This window comes from Staurois parvus, unplaced genomic scaffold (assembly GCF_062004578.1).
Source record: "Staurois parvus isolate SC_StPar_1 unplaced genomic scaffold, SC_StPar_1.0 ptg000636l, whole genome shotgun sequence".
Taxonomy (NCBI): Eukaryota; Metazoa; Chordata; class Amphibia; order Anura; family Ranidae; genus Staurois; species Staurois parvus.
The window spans coordinates 47,501-72,304 of NW_028318432.1; the positions used below are offsets into that span (position 1 = coordinate 47,501).

The 24,804-nt window shown below is 42.5% G+C and overlaps 1 protein-coding gene across 1 annotated transcript in view; it reads right to left on the reverse strand.

The window, feature by feature from the left end:
- The window catches only part of CUBN (cubilin), a 346,655-nt gene that overhangs the window by 14,716 nt on the left and 307,135 nt on the right, over positions 1 to 24,804 (reverse strand). The window contains exons 60-65 of the mRNA XM_089693694.1: positions 23,385 to 23,590; positions 21,679 to 21,841; positions 18,561 to 18,760; positions 17,078 to 17,225; positions 11,175 to 11,356; positions 3,366 to 3,531 (exon numbers count right to left, since the gene is read on the reverse strand). Coding sequence (XP_089549820.1) covers positions 3,366 to 3,531; positions 11,175 to 11,356; positions 17,078 to 17,225; positions 18,561 to 18,760; positions 21,679 to 21,841; positions 23,385 to 23,590 — 1,065 coding nt within the window. The remainder of the gene's footprint in view (positions 1 to 3,365; positions 3,532 to 11,174; positions 11,357 to 17,077; positions 17,226 to 18,560; positions 18,761 to 21,678; positions 21,842 to 23,384; positions 23,591 to 24,804) is intronic.

Here is a 24,804-nt window from a genome sequence, read left to right on the forward strand (position 1 = left end):
CTCAACAGAGAAGGTACTTTATATGATTGAATGTCCATGTAAGAAATGTTATATGGGAAAGACAAAAACCTCTGCGTATCCGGATCGGTGAACATCTTAGAGCTATTAGGAGCAACCGTAATCCAAAACAGGGCGAAAAAAAGGGAATCCTTTGGCTCTTCACTTCAAAGAAAAACATTCTTCCTCAATGAATGGCCTAAAAGTTAAGGTTTTTTTTGCCCTTAAACTATCTGCTAGGAGAGATGACTTTGATAAAGTGCTTCTCCAACAGGAAAAACGTTGGATATATAAATTAGGAACCCTAGCTCCAAATGGTTTAAACAATGAGATGAACCTGGGAGGTTTTCCCCCCATAAGGTAAAATGTCATGAAGCTGTTTGCTTACTTAGAATTTGGCATGTCCCCAATCAGTTTTGGGCCACATAAAATTAGCTCTTTAAGAGGTGGCCTTTATGGTCTTTGTGTGTGGGGGTGGCCAATACTAGATTTTAAGACTATTGGTTGAGATGTACCCTTGGGGCTAATGGTTGCTGATCTGTTTTTTCCACGCTGACTCTTTGCCTAACATGGACATTTCTTAATGGTCTGAAACTCTTGCTTTGAATAGTTATGTGAGCATTGTTGTAATCAGAGTAAATAATAGCAGCTGAGCGTACTTAGAGCGCCACTTTGTGTCTAAACTGCCTCGTTTCACAGTGAGAGCTGTGAAAATGTGGAATAGACTCCCTCAAGAGTTGGTTCTGGCTAGCTCAGTGGATTGCTTTAGAAAAGGCCTGGATTCCTTCCTAGATATAGAGAATATAACTGGATACTAACATTTACAGGTAAAGTTGATCCAGGAAATATCCGATTGCCTCTCGGGGAATCAGGAAGGAATGTATTCCCCTGCAGGAGCAAATTGGATCATGTTTTGCTGGGGTTTTTTTACCTGCCTCTGGATCAACTGTGGGTATAGGATTATAACTTTTTTTTTTTTTTCGTTGAACTGGATGGACTTTTGTCTTTTTTCAGCCAGACTAATTCTGTAACTATGTTAGGAGGCTGAGTAAATATATTGAGTAGTGGAGAGTGCCCTCTACTGGTCTTGATAAAGCCCGTAGTCAAAGTAGATGGGCAAAACGCGTCGACAGTAGCTCCTGCATTAGGATTGTCCCGGGACTTTGTTTCGATATCAAGCTACTTATAATTTATCTGTTCGACTGACAGTAGCAGAACTGTGACTAGCTTCATCATATGGAGGTCTGGATTTGCCATGAACCCGGGAAGAGTGACGTGGGGTTAACATGAAACTAGGACATCGGATTGTCGAGACGGTGATAGCTACCTGCACACGAGACAGTGTCGATCCTATCTCCCACTGGTATGTGGACACTATGCTCTGAGTACGCTTGGACCCCCATGGTACTTGGGATGTAAATGGGATCTTCATCTAGCTCTATCCCTTATTTATTTCAACTAGGGTCCCTGCTGGACAAGTCATTTAGATTGGATTGTAGTCTCAGCACCTAAGTGTATGCTTTCTGAAAGCTTTTGTAGACTTTTGTTTTTTTTTTTCACTGTGAATGATGCCTGCACAAAGATGGCTCTGGTTTTAAAGGTAGAAAGAAAGATTATGATATTGTTGAGTACTGTGATCTCTTTGGGAAGTAATAAATATATCTTACACATTATTTACGTATCATGTGTTGCACTTGTTTTTATAAAAAAATATACTTAACTTTACATCCACTTTTATTCTGATGTGCTCTATTACGATAGATATCATCTTTTAAAACACAAACACGTCCACATGACTTAAGATATGCTGTACAAGATCATGTCCCAGCACTGCTGCACAATAGGCCTTGTCCTTTGCAATGAAAGTACCCTTCTCAGTACATATGAACTTTTGGGAAATATGTAATTAATATGCAAATGCAGCAACACAGAGATGCCTTACCCAGCCCCTTTATATCATTGTATTACTGTAGGTGAAAATACTAGGTGAGATATAGAAAAGGACTAAAAAAAAAAAAGTACTAAAATGCTTACTGTTCCTGCAGAAAGTGCTGCTCACTTAACCTAGGCATTAGTCAGATGACACTCAAAGGGAAAATCAGACAACCTGAACTTCCCATTCAGCACATAACACTAATTACACTACTGTGATCTTCAACTGACACAAGAATCTGGCAGGTCATTCCTTGCCTGAAGCAACCTAGAGCTGCATACCCATTACTGAAATGTCAGTTTTTAGTGAAGTTTACATCTTAAAAAAAAAAAAAGTGTTTTGGAGCCCAATTAGGCAAGGTTCACATCTATGCAGGTTGCAGTTTTCCAGAGCATTTTACGCCGTGTTTAGCATTTTTGGCATGTTTTTTTTATGTGGTTTGCATTTTTTTGGGCTGATAGGAAAGTATGACAGTTCTATTCCTGTAGTGCGACTTTAATGCGACTTTACACTCTCTGGCACTCAAGTAGCATCAAAGTAGTGCAGGAACCTTTATGTGTACAAAGTCGCATGTTACTGTTGGGGTTAAATGTTAATGTTAGGGTTACATGTTAGGGTTAGGGTTAAGGGTAGCCCTTAACCCGAACATGCAATTTTGGACACATAAAAGGTTCCTGTACTACTGTGATGCAACTTTGATGCTACTTGAGTACCAGAGAGTGTAAAATCACATCAAAATCACACTACATGAACAGAACTGTCATACTTTCCTATTAGCCAAAAAAACCCCCCACAAAATACATCAAAATGCATCAAAAAATGCAACACTTCTATTTTTGAAGTCTATTACATGAAAAACGCAATCTGCTGTGAAAAAAAGTCACAGCTCAAAATGCACAGATATGAACTAGATCCATAGGAAATCATGTTAAATGGACTATAGAGCGTTTCTGCCAACGCACTGAAATCCGCATAAGTGAGAACCTAGGGTCAGAGCAAATGAAACAATCAAAAAGGCAAAACAGCTATTAAAATAAAAAAAGTTGCTCTCCCTGCGATGCTTACCTCCTCCCTGGCACTGACAACAATAGACTCACTATTCCAAGATCGAGTGCTGCTCCTCTTACAGATGGAGTGACACCCAACATCAATCAAACTACTTCCTGCTAGCCCAGGGCAACAAAGACCTACCTTTGGGGGTACATGATTCTCCGCAGACTTCAGGACCTATTTACTGCCAGTGGAGGAAGAGGGCTGATGATATCATGCAAACAGACTGAAGACCCATGGAAAAAGGGGATGTATACAAACTTTAAAAAAAAAAAAAAAAAAAGCAGACGTGGAAAGTCCAAGAGGGGTGAAATAAAAATGTGAAGGGGGCAACCTGATTTGGGGCTTTAACACATATAATAATTATTGTCAAGGAGCTCCTTACCAGATGGAGATGATGTCCAAGTAATTTCATATCCCTGATGAGATGTGGAAATGTCTGATTTAAACAGGAGGCGCAGAACATTATTTTTAGGAAATATCGGATTAGGAAGACTATTCCCACAATAGGTGCCAAGCAATGGGGAGTCAGAAGAGCTGCCATTCCTCACCTGAAATATAAGGAAGACGTGTAATATCTTACATTAGGGTGATTTATTAAACCATGAAGAGAAGCACAGAGAACCTGTGTTCAATTCCAACATTCAGCCATGAACTAACAGCTTTTATTGAAATCCCTTGTACATGATTGAACTCAAGTTCCTGTCATTACGATTGCTGTACGTCTTTTCACATGCACTTACTTGCTTTATGCATGTTTTAGATGTACATTGTGTGGCCAACCCTTTGTGGAAACCTGACCATCACACCTATATGAGCTTTTCAACATCTTATTTCAAAGCCATATCCATTAATATGAATTTGGCCACATTCCTGGCCATAACAGAACTCCTTCTTCTAGGAAGGCTTACCATAAGAGTGTGTCTGTAAGAATTTGTGTCCATTTGGCAAAAAGAACATTCATGAGGTCAGGTATTGAAGATGGATGGGAAGACCTGGCTCCCAACTGGCATTCCGAATAATCCCAAAGGTGTCCATTGGGGTTGAGGTCAGGGCTCTGTGCAGGACACTTGAGTTCCTCCCCACCAAACTCAAACCATGGGGGTTGATTTACTACAGCTGGGGAATGCAAAATCCAGTGCATATCTGCATAGAAACCAATCAGTTTCCAATCTGTTGTCAAGGCTTAATTGAACAAGCTGAAGTTAGAAGCTGATTGGCTACCATGCAGAGCTGCACCAGATTTTGCACTCTGCAGTTTTAGTACATCATCCCCATGTCTTTATGGAGCGGACGTTGTGCACTGGGATTTGCTTGAACAGAAAAGTGTCTTCCACAGACTGTTACCCCAAGGTTGGAAGTGTCACAATTGTCTGAAATGCTTTTGTAAGCATGGTTAAATCTCCTTAGATGGTGGCTATTGGGAGACTGTAGGTCTCCAAATGGCTGACATGTTTCGAGGCTGAACCTCTTCTTCAGAGCCAACTTGGGGAGGGATTGAACCATGCTGTCTTTTTTGTGATGTGCCTTGATTTTATTCTTTTGTGAGTATACTACTTTTTATTCAATAAATCTCATGGTAATGCACTATGCCTGTGCGCCCTCTGTTTGTTTCTTTGCACACAGCTCCTTTGGATTTCCCTGGTCCATTGAGAGCAGCAAGGCTTGCATTCCCGAATAGTACTCCATGTGGGGTTACTGACATTGTGGAGCTCATCGTCCAGTGCAGGAGTTTCAGCATTCATTTGCTCATGCTTTTGTATCTAAACATTCTTGGCTATGTAGTGTACATTTAAAACATGTCTAAAGCAATTAAGTGCATGTGAAAAGATGTACAGCACCTTATAGCCATCACCTTCATTGAACTGATTGACAAGGACTCAAGAGTTCACACTCAGAGATATGTGGCTGCTGTACCATGTACTTGTAGGAAAAAGTATCCTGTTCTCTTTGCATTACTTCCTTTATGTGAAATCCCTGGTGTTCCTGCCAGTACCTCTGCTTTTCCTATTAAAAACTGACCAAACTAGGCATGAGAGCACAGGATGGTAAGTTCTCTACCTGTACTGGGAATTCAGTCTGCTCTCCTCCAATGATCCCATTTGTACTGACACCCCCCCCCCCCCCCACCTCACCCTACATGGCCATTCACTGGGAAGACCGACGTACTGCTGCTTCTCCTGCCCCCAGCTCTCTGAGCTCCTTATGCAGCTGAAAACAGAGGGTACGTGATCACTAAAAAAAAAGGTGTTTATAATGTTGTGTAGATCTACACACAAATATTTTGTCTTTCATTTCTATTTTAAACTGAGTGGGTTGTTTTACAAGATGGGGGTTCTAAGAGCTGTTAGTACATGGTTTAATGTTTGAAGTGAACATACATAATTAAAAAAAAAAAATACAAAGCAAAATAAAGACATGAAGCACATGCTTTTTTTTGCACGTTCCATGCATTTTCATGCGTAAGGTCACATTAATATACAAAAATGATACAGCATCAGGAATTCCGAGAAACAAGCCTTGCTATGGTGGTATGATGTAAAATCGATTCTATTGAAATGAGTACAGTTTACACGTAGATTTTGACAAACATGCATTTTAGGGCTCTTGAGTACAGGCCGGCTGAGCCTGTTCCACATAACAGCCAATGCGTTTCCTCAGCCCAGGTGCAGCATATAGCTAGTCACTGATATGAGTGGCTGTGCATTGCTGTACTCATCTATACGGTGGTGCAATTATAACACGACTACAGTGTACGGATGTTTGCAAAGATTAATTTTCTATTTTTTGCATAGACCCTTATGCCATACTCGTACTGACTAGGTGGAGAAAATACACTTGCAATTATGCTGAATGGGCTCAGCCAGCCTGTGTAGAAGAGCTCTTACTGCAGAAAAGTGCTCATTTGTAATGGGTGTTTGCCATGTGTTCTTGCGCATTGACTTACATGTTTAAAGCCCACCTGTCATGAGAGAATAATAGAGGCTTCCATTGCTGATTTCCTTATGAAAATGCTGCTAATGTGCCTTGTATGTCTTCAATCCTTCTAAGTATAGACCTCAGACTATAATTAAATCTCATACTGCTCTAGACACACCTGCATGATGATTCCCTTTTCTACAAATTCCACTTCGTATGTCATGTGATAATTACAGTAAAAAGCTACAGATATAATGTGTTATTGGTGGCATCATGGGGCCTGTGTTATATATAGAGCTACTTTTCAATAGTACAGGCCACCAAACAAGGCTGTGCCATGCTTCCTGAACTACAAAGGGGCTTGTGACACCATCATCCTGTGACACCATCCCTTAAACCCTCTACCTCTAGTTTTCTTACTGAATTTCTAACCCTTCTCTAACCTTCAGACCTAAGATTTGGATTTCATCCATTCGGGCCAATAAGGGTCTCTTCCTCAAAGACAGAGGTCTCCAAACTGCGGTCAAGATGTGGTCCTTTATCCGGCCCTTGGGGCACCATTCTTTCCACTGATTATGTGGCACTATTGCTTTCACTAACACCAAAGATGGAGAACTATTTCTCCCATTGACACCAACAATGAAGTAATCTTTTTCCGACTGACACCAGAGATGGGGCACTATTCCTCCCAATTACATCAATGATGTAATTTTTTTTTACTCCCTTTGACCACCAAGCCTATGGCATTGTGTACTCCCACCGATGCCAAGGCATTTTCTACTCCCGCTGGTCACAGTCAGGTGCCTCTAATGTTTGAAAGGCAATAAACTGACCCTTTGTTTCGAAGGTTTAGTGATCCCTGAGCTAAAACACTGTCAATACCAGTGGTGTCTTCTGCTCTGTGCATAAACATATGCACTCATCCAAACCAATCCAACTTGCTTATGACACCGTTATTCGATAGAAATATGTTGCGGCAATCAGAGAACCTAGATGCTAAGAGCAGCATAGGTAGATCCAATCACAGACATCTTTAGTTCTGAACAGTAAATAAAAAAGCAGAACTGTAATCAATCAGATTTTTCTTTTTAATTTGTTTGGTGTGGTCATGAGGACTTGACGCTAGATTGAACTGGTTTTTAATAATTGTAATAAGTAGAGATGAGCGAATTATTCAAAAATTCGATTCGACTGATTCGCCGAATTCGCGGAATAAATTCGATTCGAGTCGAATATATTCGCCGCGAATTTAACTTATAAAAAGGGTGTTTCTAGGCTTCAGAGAGCCTTTATATTAGTGCAGAACACTGTACCTTTAATTTAAATGCCCTTGGAGTCTGCTGGGGAAGAGAAATAATACTGTCAGTCAGTATGACATGCAGATGAGTGCCGTCGATCTTAGAATCACCGCACACTTCACTCATTTGGGCAGTCACGGGGCCAAAACCAGAGTGTGGAGCCACAGTGTGGCGGTGGAGGCAGCAGCAATGGGAGGCCATACAGCACCCTATGACAAAATGGAACCCACCAGCAGTGTGAGGAGACCTGAAAGTGGCACATGGCAGAGTGTGGCGATGGAGACAGCAGCAATGGGAGGCCGTACAGGGACCCATGACACACTCTGGACCTGGCAGCAGCATGAGGAGGCGGTACAGGGGCCCATGACAGATTACGGGCCTGGCAGCAGCATGAGGAGTCGGTACGGGGGCCCATGGCAGATTACGGGCCTGGCAGCAGCATGAGGAGGCGGTACAGGGGCCCATGGCAGAGTGGCGGAGCGTAAGCAGCTAAAATTGAAGGCCATACAGAGGCCTATGTTAAAAAGTCCCCCCAGCAGCAGCGTGGGGAGACGACTATCAAGAGTCCAATGGCAGAGTGGCGGAGCAGAAGCAGCTTCAATTGAAGGCCATACACAGGACTAGTTTAAAAAGCGGAAGCCGTCAGCAGCGTGAGCAGACGACAGAGGCACATGGCGCAGGGTGGCGGTAGAGGCAGCAGTATTCGGAAGCCATACACAGGCCTAGGTTGAAAAGCGGAAGCCGTCAGCAGCGTGAGCAGACGACAGAGGGACATGGCGCAGGGTGGCGGTGGAGGCAGCAGCAATGGAAGGCCATACAGCACCCTATCACAAAATTGAACCCACCAACAGTGTAAGGAGACCTGAAAGTGGCACATGGCGCAGGGTGGCGGTGGAGGCAGCAGTATTCGGAAGACATACACAGGACTAGTTTAAAAAGCGGAAGCCGTCAGCAGCGTGAGCAGACGACAGAGACACATGGCGCAGGGTGGCGGTGGATGCAGCAGTATTCGGAAGCCAAACACAGGCCTCGGTTAAAAAGCGGAAGCCGTCAGCAGCGTGAGCAGACGACAGAGGCACATGGCGCAGGGTGGCGGTGGAGGCAGCAGTATTCGGAAGCCATACACAGGCCTAGGTTAAAAAGCGGAAGCCGTCAGCAGCGTGAGCAGACGACAGAGATTTCTCTGTTCATTACACTCAGAAGTTCCTCCCCTGTGTGACTACGTTCGCCAAGGCATACCAGGTGCAGCACAGCGTGACACCGTTGCGCCCTGCACATGTGATATGCCGGTCGGGTAATGGGACTTGGCACGGGGGTGGCGGCTGAGGACACGGAGGAAGAAGAGGTGGTAGAGGCGGACATGTTTGCTGGACCAAGGACGTGCAAACGTGGAGGCAAAAGCGGCGTGACCTGTCCAAGTTGCTGGTGCGGCTGTGCCGGCACCACGTTCACCCAGTGGGCCGTAAATGACATGTACTGTCCCTGACCGTAGTTACAGCTCCACACGTCGGCGCTGCCGTGCACTTTGGCAGAGACCGACATGCTCAAAGACTGGCCCACCATCTCTTCTACATGTGAATGCAGGGCTGGCACTGCCTTTTTGGCGAAGAAATGCCGGCTTGGCACTCTCCACCGCGGCGCGGCACAAGCCATCATTTCTTGGAAAGGTGCTGAGTCCACCACTTGGAAAGGGAGGGACTGCAGCACCAGCAACTTGGACAGGAGGACGTTCAGCTTCTGCACCGTCGGGTGCGTGCTCGCAAACTGTTGTCTCTTGGAAACGGATTCCAAGAAAGACTGCTGACGGAATCCGTGAAGAGGAGTAGCAGGAGAAGGCGCATCTGAACGAGTGGAAGATGCCAACGAGCGACAACTCCCCTCAGCAGAGGTGTTGGAGCCTTGACTGGCTGATAGAGGGCGATTGACGTCGGGTGACGGAGCAAGTAACGGAGCGGGGGCTGGGGCAGGCAGAACCGCCGTATCTTTATCACGGTTTTCCCAGGCCACCGAATGGCGACGCTGCATATGCTGACGCAACGCTGTAGTCCCAACATTGGCCCCCTGGCCACGCTTGACTTTCTGGCCACATAGTCGACATACGGCTACGTTTACTTCCTCGGGCGGCTTGACGAAAAATTGCCACACCGCCGAGTAGGAAACTTTGCCCCCGCTACTACTCACTGGCTGACTGCTACTTCCTCCGTGCACACCGGCACCACTACTGGCCGTGGTGGTAGGCTGCAGTGGAGCTGGTGCTCTACTCCGTGGCCGTTTGGCTCCACTGACACTGCTGCGACCCTGCTGCCTCCTGGGCAACCCACCGACTGTTTTGCTCGCTGGCAAGCTGGCACCCTCTTCTCCTGATGATGCGGAAGCAATAGCCTGATGACGACGAGGCTGCCAAGTGCGATCAGCCTCATCATCATCAATTAGGGTCTCCGCGTCACTACTAGCCCCCTCGGCTGCGTGTGGGTCAGGAGACAAACCTGTCTCTAGACCGGCTACCGAGCCACTCTCCTCGCCAGTACTTCTTCGCCTGGCTGCTGAAGAGGCGGATGTCTCCCCCCGTTCCTGACCGCCCTCTGTTAGCTCTTCCTCACTGTACAGTGGGGCTGAGCCCACAGCATGCGATACTTCGCTTGGTGAGGGAACACCAAAGGACAGGGGCAGGTAGAGGACACGTGATTTCAGTGGGCTTGCTCCCGGGCCATGCCAACTAACGGTTGTGTCTGACGTACCCACCGACCGTTGGCTGTAGGTGTCAGAGGTGACCTGGGAAGAGGAAGACGACCGAGTCAACCAATCGATGACGGCAGGGTTGTCGGTGGAGACACGACCGCTGGATGACACCGGGAGCACTGGCCTCTGGCTGCGACTAGTGCTGCCTCGACCCCTTCCTCTGCTGCCACGTCTGCTCGCTCCTGAAACATTGCCTCCTCTGCCACTCCTCTGCGTGTTGTCTGACATACTCTTTAATTCAATAAGCACCCCAAAAATAAAACCGGATTTAACTCTTTGAACGTACAATAGTGGTTGTGAAGCAGAAAGTCAGTTTATTTAGCACAATCAGTCAATTGGAGCTTGCCGTTGGCTGGAAACTGTACGTTTATGTCACTGGAATGCACTAACCACCCAAAAAATATTACTGCCACCCGGCGTGTAAATGGATCTAACTCTTTGAACGTACAATAGTGGTTGTGAAGCAGAAAGTCAGTTTATTTAGCACAATCGGTCAATTGCAGCTTGCCGTTGGCTGGAAACTGTACGTTTATGTCACTGGAATGCACTAATCACCCAAAAAATATTACCGCCAGCCGGCATGTAAATGGATTTAACTCTTTGAACGTACAATAGTGGTTGTGAAGCAGAAAGTCAGTTTATTTTGCACAATCGGCAAACTGCAGCACCAACTGTGCACGACAGCCACCAAAAAAAAAAAGGGTGTATGTCACTTTAAATTTTCGATTCTTTGATAGCTGTGGCCCTAAGTAACGATTCTGTGTCCCTGAGTAACGATTCTGTGTCCCTGAGTAACGATTCTGTGGCCCTAAAGTCTCTGTGGCCCTAACTCTGTCTCTTCATACAGACAGGTCTGTCTCTCTTGAATGACCGGAGGCTAATGGAGAATTCTAAGATGGCCGCGATTTATAGCTCCACCATTACACAGTGCTGGCTGGCTGGCTGCTGATTGGCTAATGCGATCACATGTCATGAATGAATGCATTATGGGTCAGCGCGCCTTGTCTGCGCGCCTTCCCAGAGATCCCCGCTCCGTCGCCACACATGTCGCCGCCATTTTTGGGAAAATTCGATTCGTGCCTCCGAAGTTTGCTAATCTTCGGATTCGTCGCGAATTGAATTTTTCCCAATCTTCGAAACGAATTCCACTTCGTCATGTTCGATTCGCTCATCTCTATTAATAAGCATAGTGTTAAATATAAATGTCTAGGTATGCAGTGATTTATAACAAAGCTTACTTCGAGGTAGTCATGACAACTAAAGAATGATGGTTCAAGATGGAAGGCACTGAAGAAGAGAGATATGGAGTGGCTGTCTGGAGCGCGGAGGATTGTTGTACATTCTATCCTATTCGGATAATTTTCCGGCCAACCTGGACTTTTCAAATATCCAAATGACTGATTATATTCTCTGCTGCAGTCTGTGGTATACAAAAGGATAATGTTGTTACTCAAGCATTTATTGACAATATATTAGATTTCAGTGCAGGGAGACTCTAATCCTACCTGTAACCACACAACACTGACACTAACCCTCCCAGTAACCCAAAACTCCTAGCTACCCTCATTTTAACCCTAACACCTCACCCTAAGACTCTTTGTTTACACCCACATCAACCCTTACCCAACTGACCCTTAACCTTTCTAACCATGAAACCATTCCACTCTTTTTTTGGCATGCTCAGACACCTTGCTATACTTACAAGTATGATTATGTTACCAGGTAAACTGTATACTTTTGTTACAATTTTGTATTCTTCTCTTGTTCAAACTTTATATTGGAGTTTAAAGTTACATGGCATACAAACAATATGCAAAGTACGTTCACAATAGAAAAGAATTAAGGCATGAGGCCTGGTGGCCAACGTTAAAGTTCCAACTTTTGTAAACATAGGAGAAACCACAACGAGCGGGAGATAGTAATGCAAAATAAAGGGAGCAGGGTATTGTTAAATGGAAACAAATGGGTTGTACTCCTAGGACATATGGATGGGTTCCTTGGAAGGCAAAGAAAAAACAATTGGAATAGTGTGAACGGTCGGAGTAAGAGAAAAAGAGCAAGAAAAGGGGGAAAAAAAAAGGGGGGGGGGGTGTACAGAGCGTGTGACTACCAGAATAGAGAGGGGGACTTGGGACCGGACCAAGGCTCAGGACTACCATCAGATGGGGGAGATTATTAAGGGGAGAGCACAATTTTGTATTCTATATTTTCCCATCCACTGCTAGGGGTGTCTGGCATTTTTTTAATGCCTCTGAAAGTCGTTTACAGGCATATTTGACTGCAACATTCAGGGGAATAAAAATGCATAGCTCTCGTGTTTTGTACTTCCACCTTGAAATTTAAATAATAAATAAATTGGAAACATTGGAAACGAAAAAAAATATGCCCCAAACCTGCATTCAGAGAGTTTTCCAGCGTAATTTATACTCGTGCATGCATAAATGCATCTAAATGCATGCTTATGCCCTTAAATTTATTCTAGTGACTAGAATAAATAAATATTCTAGCCAAAAGAATCATTTTACATGCATCTAAATGCAATACGTGCGTACATGTGGATAAAAATGCTGCATTAGAGGAATTTGTCTTCAAACTTCTGCCAGCATATTCAGAGCAATTTTTTTTTTTACATTTGTGTGCATGAGGCCTTACAGTATTCATTGTACCTTTGTAAACCTTTTTAATATACATAATCATAATATATTAGTTGTCCTTACTTCAAAACTGTGGTTGGTGTTCTAGCCTAAGACTGGCCATACACTATACACTTTTCTTTCCAATTTCTGCAAAATTTCCTTTAGATTTACCTTCAAATATGTAGTGCAAGAGCCTGCCTAATTGGATACAATTGAAAGTGTTGTTAGGTTTGACCTCCTATTATATGGTTTTTGGTAAATCTAAACCAAAAAAACTCAAGAAAATTGTATAATGTATGGCCAGCCTAACTCTTGCTCTAAACACTTGCACTACACCTCCCTGTGACCCTCATCCTATTCCTCCCAGTAACCCCAAACTCACACTAAATATCCTTGTGACCCCAACCCTTAGGCTAGGTTCACACCTCTATGTGTTGTGATTGATGCATTTTACCTGCGCATTTTGTGTTTTTGAACACAGGTTTTTGACGTGTTTTTATCACATTTTTATGGGTATTTGTTTTTTAGCCAATAGGAAAATATTAACTTTGATACCACTTTCATGCGACTTTGGTGCAACTTTGGATGGGGGTGACTTGGATGCAACTTAGATGCAACTCTGAATGGGTGCAACTTGGATGTGACTTTGGAAACCATATTAAATGGACTGCAGTGTGTTTCTACAAAATGCCCTAAAAATGTATTGTGTGAACCAGGCCTTAGATCATCCCTCCCTGTAATTCTAACAATAACACTAACCCTCTCAGTCACCTAAAACCAAATCCCAGTAACACATACTAAACAAACTTGTACCCCCCATACTAGAAGTCATGGTCAGTGTGGCTCTCACACTAACCCCCAGGTAACTGCCTAACATTGCTCCTTCTTATAACCCCAACACTAACCCTCTCTAATGTAACTTTAAGCCTAGTTACTCACCTAATCACAGAATACTAACATCCCTTCAACAAAAGATACCAGAGCTGGAATCCTGGACCTAGAACCTTCTGTTCCATACTTTAATATACTTTCATATACCTAGCAAATACTGTTCTTGTAAAAATGTGGTTTTTGAAGTGATGTGCATAATACAGGTCTGCAGTGAATCATCTGATCTGGGGAACGCTTCCTATTCCCAATGGTTAGTTGTCTGTTGGTAATAATGGTCGTTCCTATTTCAGAGTGGGCAAAAAGGGAAGGGCAGTGATAGTTTATAAATAATATAAAAACAACCACAGTATGACAACATTGGTTGGGATTTCAGTGTAGCAAAAGCACTGTGTTGTCAGTCCAAACAGGAAGTTAGGGGCCAGTACACATCTGTGTGGTGCATTTTACATGTGTTTTAAGCAAGTTACCTTTGAACTCTATAAAGTGGGTTTTGATGATCGCACTTCAAAGATGCAGCATGCTGAACATTTTTTAATGCACTGCACATAAAATGCACAGGCGTGAATGGACCCTTAGAGCTCACTGGTGTAGCATCCCTCTGACACCCCAAAGGCAGGATAGCACCTCCAGAGGCAGGGGCAGGTTAGCATTTCACCCCAGTGCTGAATCCATGGATAAATTGGGGGAATGAGAATGGATACCAGGTGCCAGTTGTAATGAGTGTGTGCAATAGGGACAAGAAACCTGTACGCGACAGCCATTTTTGTTTTTCATGAGCAATGATCTTCATCCCCTCCTCCCTCCTGAAAACTGGAATTTGTCGTTGTAACTTTTAACAAACTTCAAAAGAACCTCTTATCTTAATTAAAACACAAATAGACCCAGTGTGCAGACCAGGATGTCTGTTTCCACGAACCATGGAAAACACTTTTCTCTGCCCTATCGTAAAACAATAACTCATTCAAGCAGTCACACATGACCTGTAAGGCCATTAAGGCTCTAGGAATGCAGAGCGTGCCATAAAACGTCTATTCCACATGTAACAATTCCATATACAATTCACAGAATTCAACAGGAACAGGGCACATTATTATTGGGTATATATTTAAATAGGGAACAAAGCAAGGTCATACCTGACTATGTTAGCACATAGAAAAGGGGAGAAAGCAGTCTCCTACCTCCTGGATGACAAAAGTATGCTGTGTTTGGTATCAATGGGTTTGAAATATAATTCTGAATAATAATCTGCCAGTTGGTAGAATACCACCTGCACATACTGGAAGTTGTTATTAGTATGAAACTGTAGTTGGATCATAAATTTGGTGACCTCCTAGAACCCTAACAGGATGATTGGTCGGTTGTTTTCGGGTGATACACCTTTGATATCATAGAAAGGGACTGACCGGATCTAGTAGGTGAGCTCTCGTTTAACATCAACCAAGGAACATCTTAACGGACTTGAGAGCCAACGCAAAGTCTTTGCACTGACAATTGGACTTTGCAAGTATTCATAACTCTTTTCTTTTATTTCTCTGTTGAATTATTGTTCTCTTTATCTTTTTGTAACATCCCTTTCTATAAATATTTTAATTGCATTATTTTGACCTTTTTAGTAATAAACCCTATTTTTAAAATTTTTGAAACTGTCTCTAAAGCTTTTAATGCAAACTAAAGAATCCCTGTCTCTTGAAGAGTGCTATTGTATATAATAATCCTCTGAATATACCTGTCTGTGGTGACAGTGTGTGTTACACATTTGTTCTTGCTAACATTGTGAAGGGTTGATAGTCCCAAAACTATCTGGTGGCAGTTTGGAGATTGAAGGGTTAATTGCGTAATTAATCCCGTGACAATCGTTCTCAGGTTGCTAGCACATAGATTGTGGTCCTGCAAGCTGGAAAATCTTAGTGAAGGGTACAGCTGAGAGTGGCATTGTTACGCAAGTGACAGCGTGGTGTGAGATTGGCTGGTCCTTTGTCACGAGTTGGTGAGAAGGGCAGGGGTCAGGCACCGCATTTGTCACATCAGTCATTTGTCTTTTTAAAGTTTTAATGCAGAAAGGTTAAGGAGGTGAGGGTTAGGTGTCCCAGATACTGTAGCAAGTCACTTACAGACACTCCAGATCAATGTCAAGCTTCACAGTGCCAGGACATTTAAGCCAACCCAGCAACACTGTAAGCATGTTCCTAAATTTCAGTGTGCACTCCAAGTGAGTCACCAGGCCCTTCTGAGAGACCATCATTCTTCCTGGCTCTTTCTAGCAAGGGCCCCCTCCTCGGCTCTTCTCCTTGCCACAGCTTCCTCCAGACCAGCCAGGACAGCTTCAGGATCACTTCAGCACATGTTAGGCTCTAAAACGGGTTATTGGGCCTAACAGCAGAGCTCCATCCTGCAGCACTACTCCAGGTCTCATGCCAGAAAAGAGAATAAGCACATTGCCTATCTCAAATATTTATACCCCCCCCCAGTGCACCAGTGTCAAACTTCCTACTGGATTGGCTGAAGAAAAAATAAATATTCATAACTTAGTGATGACCAGTGATACCAGCGACATCTACTGACAACAGTGAGAAATCACAAGCCAACTTATGCTTGGGGGAAAAACTATACAATCAATCCAAGCTAATTCCAGCCCAGCCAAAAAATAAATTGACATTGTAGCAGTTTAGGACAAGGGGGCTACACTAGATTTATGGCAGATCAAGTGTTTTTCTTTGCTTAAATTAAAGATAAAACATGGGGACATGTACTGCATATTGCAATTTTTTTTGCCCAGGCATACACTGTAAAGGGTCAGTCCACCTAAAAATGTTTCAGTTTCTTCTATATTTTTAAAAGACTGTTTTGGTGAGATCTCTATGCTTGAGTCCCTGGGCCCTCATACCAAACCTCCTAGCTGCATAGGAAAAAAGTCAAGAATTGTGGCAAGGAGATAACACTCTTGTAGTACCCAGGACATTCTGTGTAATAATCTAAATGTTGACTTTGTTTAGCAATCTATCCAAAATATCACTTTTGGGTAGACTGGCACTTTAATTGACAAAATGAAGTGGTCATGGGCAAAGTTCAGTAACCAACTGACCTGAGAAAAATAATGTGATATCTGGTTAGTGTATGTCGATTGAAACACAATTAACAGTACACTTGGCACTGCATTTTTGAAAAAAATCCCAAGGTGATCCCATTGGTCATAGCAACTAGATACTCCCATAGATCCTCCAAGACTACAATAGAAACAAGAAAAATAGAATCAGAGTGGTTGCTGGGGGCATTAGGAACTGTACTGCCTAAACTGATCAGAGAGGAGCACAGAAGGCTTTCCTGGGTAATAAAGACAGCGTGTGATATTTGCTCATGGCAGGAGAATAACTTAAAAAATTTAGTATACAGGAACACTTTAATATAATTGCTGGTGAAATAATACACAGATATGTTTCATAAAACATTGTGTTATTTTCTGATTTTCCTAAAGCAAAGGAAAATGGTTTGTGTTTTTGGTGGCCTTCAAAATCCCATAAAGAGGTTTATAAAAAAAAAATGGTATATTTTCTGATTTTCCTGCAAAAAAAACAAAAACAAAAAACTACTAATGAACACTTAGGGAAGAGACTTACTTGTGACTTGATAGGTAAAGGTGAGCCTACTGCCAGGCGTGTATTCTTGTGACTTAAATGTAATGGCAGCTGTACGTCCGTAGGAGTAAAAGTCAGGTATTTTATTTGTTTCATTACCGCAGAATTTCTGGACTTTCCCAAAGTCACCCTGCAAATAGAGAAACGGAAGTGACAAATTTGTATAACTAAGACATGAAAACAAAAAGCATACATTCTGAGCAGTTGTTATATGTAATTAAAAGGCCACGTTTGCACTGCTATAGATAAGAAAAAATTCCAGTGCCAGAGCATTCTGGTTGCCATTCCACACAGGAAAGCAAGGGAAGGCAACAGGCAGGGGCGGACTGACCATTTGGAAACTCAGGCACTACCTGAGGGCCCGGGGTCAGTAGGGGGCCCCATGACATGCCCTTGGTACCTTTTTCATAGGCTTTTTTGAGTTAGGGTAAGGACACAGGGGCCCCATGATCCTCTATTGCCTGGGGGCCCCATGAGTTGTCAGTCCGCCCCTGGCAACAGGTATCTATAACAAAAACACTGAATTCAATGTTCATGCCAGCATGCCAATATGCATCCAACCACCAAAATGTGCAAAGCTCCTTGCTTCAGTGGCTTTAGACTGTATGGGGGAGATTTACTAAAATTGGTGCACTCAGAATCTGGTGCATCTGTGCATGATAGCCAATCAACTTCTAACTTCAGCTTGCCCGATTAAACTTTGGAAATGAAACCTGGAAGCGGATTTGTTTCTATGCTATGAGTTGCACCAGATTTTGCACTCTCAAATTTTACTAAATAACCCCCTCTGAGTCTCCAAGGGACACTGTAGAAATAAGAGAGATAGTCTGGCCGTCGTGCACCTCGCCCAGGCTTAGCAGGTAAAAGCATCCTCAGTTTGATTCATCCAAGCCATGACCCCAACATGTTTCATGGCTTAACATGTTGGGGGTGTGGCTTAGATGAGGCTGATATTACCTACCAACCACTCAGGCCGGGTGAGGTGTGCTTTGGGTCTGGACGAACCTTTCCCCAGCCTGCACCCTCACTAGTCAGCGGCATCCAATTCATCAGACCCTGTTAGCCTGAGCAGGGACCACTAAGCATTTATCGTGAGTAATTTACTGAAGGAGTTTAGAATCTTTGCTCAATAAATTGTAGTCATGTACACACTGCTTACCCAATTATATGCAGATGGCTGTAAAGGCTCAAGGTTTTCTACTTTCATGCATTCTATGCATGAAGGTAAAAAACCTTATGCATGCAGCATCCCTCAGCCTCCCCTAACACTTAATTAAATTGAGACCTCCTTTAGTAAGGAGTGCTTTGGGAAAATTCAAACAGACAGTGGGAAAGCATGCAAACTCCATGCAGAAAGCATCCCAAGTGGGATTGGGCACCCAGGACATCAGCACTTCAAGGAAAGTGTGGAACCAGCAAATCATGCTTGCTGTTTTGTTTTCGTAAAAAGAATAAACTGTATTACCACAGGTAAGTCTGCGAGCTCCAGATAATTCTCAGAACAGTCCAGACCAGACGGGAGGCTAAAGTTCTGAACTGTCAGCGTTACTCTTTCCTGTGGCGGGGAATCAATAGTCCAGACACAAGATGTGAATGGCGGATAGGACTCTGGGGATGTCATCGTTGTTTCAGAAGATGTTGCATTATAGATGCCTCCACATAATACTGTGAAACAAACAAAAGAATTCACTTTGATATTACAGACATTCTCTACAGGAGACAATGAATCAGCCACAGCAGAACATACAACATAATGCAGGCATACCTACATAATTCAGGGTCAAAAAACAATTCATCTAACTATACATTTTTGTACATAGAAAATTTTCACAAACATCCAAGCTTTTAGCGGGTAGTCTCTCTGATGAGGTTAGAACCAAGGACCCAAAAGCCTATACTGATAACCATTGACTTCAGGAGCTAGGTGGCCAATAGAAATTAAAACATTTTGTTTCCTGAAATGTGATATTAGAGTAAACTTGTTCGTTGTTTAAAGTTTTAGAAGTAAAAGTCCTATCTAAAGCTAATTCAGCAGAGGGATGGATACAACTGAACAGATATACTGTACACATTCATACACAATACGTAACCAGTAAAGCCACTTCTAGGTCCACACTTCCCTACCGTTAAGGCCCTTTTTGGTGCCTAAAAAGGTCACTGTCACTGGTCAGGGGAATGATTGGTGGATGGGGCATAACTTGGGGGGTGGGTCTTACCTATGGAAGGCACTCTCTCGGTAGCAAATTGATCCAGGAACATTTGTAAGAGGCTAGAAAGGTAATGGTAGGTGCTATAGAGACTAGAGTTAGGATTGCACTATACAGGGGGGCCTTGATAAGGCAGTGCGGCTTCCACATATAATTGCAAATGTTGTGCAACTAAACTCTCTGTTTTTAATGCAAATTGCTTGGCAGTGTACTTGTTTTTCTGCTGGCTAGCTAGTAAGGCCTCATAAAATATAAATGTCCCTTATCAATAAGTGCATATCTGTGTCAGAGAAAAATTTCTTTCAAGAAAAGGACACCATAAAAAGTCCCTTGTGGTGAAAAATATGAACTCAAAATAATTTTTCTAGCCTTCCACCTTTCACCCGTGCGCACCAAAATCAAATGCACTCACCAGATTTTGGTGAATGAAAAGCCTTTAGGATCTTTATGGGGAATCCTATACCCTCTTTTCATCAGCTCAATGATAGCCTCTCCAAGAAATGCGGCATTTCCGGTGTATTCGCCTTACGTCTGATGTCACTTCCGGTGAGTGGAACGCACGCCGAGCAGTGCGTTCCAGCAGCCATTTTGCGGGATTTAGGCTGGCTCTCTGCTGTTCCTCTGCTCTATCTGGCTACATTGGTGTGGGAACCCTGGAGTATGTTGGCTGGTTTTGATCATCAGGATGTCATGGGCTTAATAAATGTGCCTTTTACAAGCTATTGAAATGTGAGTGGCCTGGATTCTGTTCGTTATGGTATAAGATTGATCTGGCAATATTACACTATGTAAATTTTCTCTTTGATGATACGGTGGAGCAAACTAGGGAGCCACGGTGAGGACCTGTAAGAGGATCTTATCTTGGAGAGGCTATCATTGAGCTGATGAAAAGAGGGTATAGGATTCCCCATAAAGATCCTAAAGGCTTTTCATTCACCAAAATCTGGTGAGTGCATTTGATTTTGGTGTGCACGGGTGAAAGGTGGAAGGCTAGAAAAATTATTTGAAGTTCGTATTTTTCACCACAAGGGACTTTTTATGATGTCCTTTTCTTGAAAGAAATTTTTCTCTGACACAGATATGCACTTATTGATAAGGGACATTTATATTTTGTGATTTATTAATATTTGATTTTAGGTCTATTTTGCGCTGTTTATTTATATATTTCATTGTTTGTGTATTCACATTTTTTGCACAGCAGCAATTTAGAAGGGTGATTTACTTTGTATTTGGCGCAGGAATATTTTTCTTTTAGTAAGGCCTCATGCACACTGCATTTGCCGAGCTCCTCTGAATGCCTTTTCTCCTGACAGTAGAAAAGCAGATTAACAAATGTGCCCAAAGGCATGTTTTGCAGGAGCGTTTAGGTGTATTTAGGCACATTTACACATGTCAAGAGTTTAGGTTTGCATTCATTTTAATAGTTAATATTCTGGCCATTGGAATGAATGCACGCTCCAGAGCTAAAGGCATTTAATTGTTTAGGCATGTTTTTCTACCCACACACTCCTCTTCTGAATTAGGTTTCTCTCTTCTGGCTATAAACACTCTAATACGCCTGTAAATGCCTATATGCACATGGACACATAGACTAATATGAAGGGGCATTTAGCGACAGAAAAAAAAAGTGAAATGTGAAAAAGTGCCATTTTTTTATGCCTAGTGTGCATGAGGCTTTAGTCCTCATGCACACTTGACGTTTTTATAGCGGCTGTTTTTGGCTTATGACATTTTTGTCTACAGCTAGTAAACCCCCCCCAGCATGTTATCCTATGTGTCCATGCACACATAGACTGTAATCAACATTTTGTGGCTGAAAAAAAAAAACAGATCTAGTGGGTTTCTAGAGGAGTTTTTTAGCTGTAAAAATGCTCTAATACTAAAAAATGCTAAAAAAAATGTAGTAAAACGCCGCAAACTGGAGTTTTTGGAATTTTTTGGACCAAAAAATATTTGTTATGTAAAAAAAAAGCTAAAAAATGCAAACGCAGAAAAACACAGCAAATGCCGCTAAATGCTAATGCAAAAACACTAAAAAAAACTGAAAAACGCACTTTTTTAACGTGATTTTACACAGCTAATGTTACCAACGTTATCAAAACGTCCCGTGTGCATGAGGACTAAGTGTGCTCGGAAATTCCTTTTATTTTCTTTGCAGTGATGGTATTATGTAGCATCTGCTCTTAGGTGGATTTACTTTTAAAAGTTTATACTAACTGGAGGGTTCATTGTCAAGGCTAGGTCAAAACAAAATTAATATTTCACTTATAAGTGGATAATGTTGGATAAATAGCTCTATGGCAACTTGTAACTTTAGGGGACTCCAGAAATGAGTTTTCACACAGACTCACTCTTCAGTGGTTTAGTACTACTTACAATCAGTAAACTCATATGTGGCACTGAATCCTGCCCATTCCACTGTTGAATCGCTGAAAAACCAGACCGTCAGGAAGTTGCTGGTAGAAATGAAATTTGCAGGCATGTTACTGCCACAGAATGTACCTTGTAGGGTGCTGTTTGTGCTGCCACCATCAAAAATCTAAGATAAACAATACTAATATCAGAACAAATATTAAAAAACAAGAACACAAAATCCTTGCCCACAAAAGTGAAAAAAATAAACTTCAGTAAGCCCTATTTGCATTGAAAATGGCCAAACAACATAAATGTCCCAAAGGTATTGCTATTTTGACATAGTGCTTGGGCTTGTGTGATAAAATCATGCTGAAAGGTATATGGTAGTTCTACTGCTTTCAGGAGGGCCATCCATGCCAGGAAAAATGTCCACAGCAATGGCCTAGATGAGTGGTCTCCAAACATTTGCCCCTTTGCTTGCCTTAATATAGCCCTTGGGGCACTCTTCCTCCCACTTTTACATGGGACTGTACATTCCACTGACACCAACAATAGGGAATAATTCCTGCTGCTGATACCAATGAAAGAGCACTAATCCTCCCACTTATACCAATAATGGGGCACAATCCTCCTCCTACTGACTACAGGTGCTATGAAATGCTTTTACTCCAACCTACTGCCAAGCCTGAGACATTACTCCCACTGATGCCTGAACACTTTATACTCCCAATTGCCACAACCCCCCCCCACTTGAACAAAAGTAAACTGGCCCTTTGTTTAGAAAGTTTGGAGACCCCTGGCCTAGATAATCTGAGACACCCTGGTCTTCCAGTTTAGGGTTTTATAATGGCTACGAACCTCATCCTGTCAAAAGTCAGAGGATTCAATAGGATCTTGATAAAGACTACTCATGGACAGCTCTAAGAATGAGCAAGCAACCAATGAGCAATCACTCTACATTTTCCATAGAAATGGAAACAATCCTATGCCACAAGAGTCCCATCCAAGTGTCATAATATGGATCTTTATGAGTATCAGTCAATGTGGGGTTCGAAATGACTCAATAATAATGCGGGAGGGATAGCACTTCCAAATGTAACCCTTGGGAAAGTTATTGGACTAGCACAGAATGCATGAATGGACAACATTCCATCGAGAGGTTTTTGTGAGTCATGAAATTGGTAAACAGATGCTGAGGGGTTATTTCCAATGTTCTTCACTTTTATGCTGATACCCAACACTTTTCTCTGCATTCACTTATAAAGTGGTAATATAGTAAAGGGTCATTTGACTAGGTCATCAAGAAGAGGAAACAGACTACCTACTCCAATAGAGCAGATAAGATGCTCTCAGTTTCTGCCACACACACCTTCCTACACCATAGTTTTGAGTAGTGGTGGTGCAGAAGTGCCAAGTGACCACAATTTATGAAATATGTGTTTAGTGCCAACTTCTTGAAGAATTTGTATGATGCTAAAGGACATACAGACTGTTATTAGGACTGCACAGTCATGGAGGGGTATACCCTTTTGTATGCCTTGTGCAGAAAATTAGAAAATGGTGACACATGAAATATTGCCTCATTGTTTTTAGTCTGTAATCTCTGCCAACTGTGAATCAGATAACTCTGGGAAAAATATCAGCTCTGTTTGCTCATGTCTCCTCAGAACCCACAGAAAATGCACTGATAGTAGAATACTGTAGATATTGGATGTTTGTCTTCTTACCTTGAGAAAGTCATAGACGCATCCTCTCGAGAACTTTGCTTCCAGTATAAAACCAGTAAACATCAGCTTTACCTGTTTGTTTACAGGAGCTGAGATAGTCCAAACACAATTCAAGTTCTTGTCATATTTCCCATCATTATTTGAGTCTGGAGATCTGAAATGGCCGGTGGTATTAGTCAGATAACCACCACATCCATGCTGAGGTCCTGACAAAAGAAGATATAAATCCTGACTGACTAAAATAACTTGCAATAGTTAAAAAGGGTGTTTTAGTTTTTGCTCTAAAATAGCAAAATGACAGGTCCTCCTGAAAGAGACAACCCCAGAGATAATCACTTACCTGCACTACATTGCTTTGTTCCTTCATTGGAGCCAAGAGTAATAATCCTGTGTAGTGTTGGAATATACATAAGGATTAAATTCTACGACGTGTAAGGCACTGCATTCTGGGAGAAGATTACATTCTCCTCTACACCCTGGAGAACCATGTGTTTACCAAGGACAATGACATAATGGCACAGGTTGGGGGGAGTGCGGCAAATGTATCAGTGGTGCATAGAGTATCTTTACGACTACAAAATCATAATCTCAAGATATAAATGATACAAACCATATTTATGTCCTCCTTCCCCTCAAAAATAATTTTTACCCATATGAAAGGGTGACTAAGAATTTCTTCTTCCTTAGTCACCTCTCCTCCCGCAACCTGGCGATTGGATAGTGTGTAGCAGCACACTGATGAAGTCATCCCTCTTTACTACCCTCCTGCAGGCATCTTCAATCTGTGACTGACAGCACTGTAGCAATCATCAAGGTACTGACTGGCTCTAGGTGCTGGGAACTCAGCCTGCTCTCCTCAAATGATCAGACTTGTCCTGACACCCCCCTCCCCTGGAACAGCCATTCACTTGGGAGACCAGTGTGTTGTGGTGTCTCCATCCTCACCTCTCTATACAGCTGAGAACAAAGGGTATACGATCACTTATAAAAAAAAGGTATTTATAATGTTTTTATATTTATACACAAGTGTTTTACCTTTCATTTATTTTTTTTAAACTGGATGGTTTGCTTTACAAGGTGAGGGTTTACATATACTTTAAAATGTGTTTTTTTTTTTTCATTTTAAACCTAAAATTGTATATTATATTGCTCAGGACTCCAAGGTTTTAGTTTATGCATTTAAGCTCCCAGGTCGGAACTTTCCTACAACCAACACAGGGGGTCCCACCTCTATTATCTAAATCAGTGGTCTCCAAAATGTGGCCCTTTGCTTGCTTTTTTGCAACCCTCGGGGCACTATTTCATCTACTGATACCAATAATAAGGCATAATTCCCCCCACTGACACCAACTAAGGGACACAACTCCTTCCAATGACACCAAAGATAGGGCATAATTCCTCCCAATGACACCAACTAAGG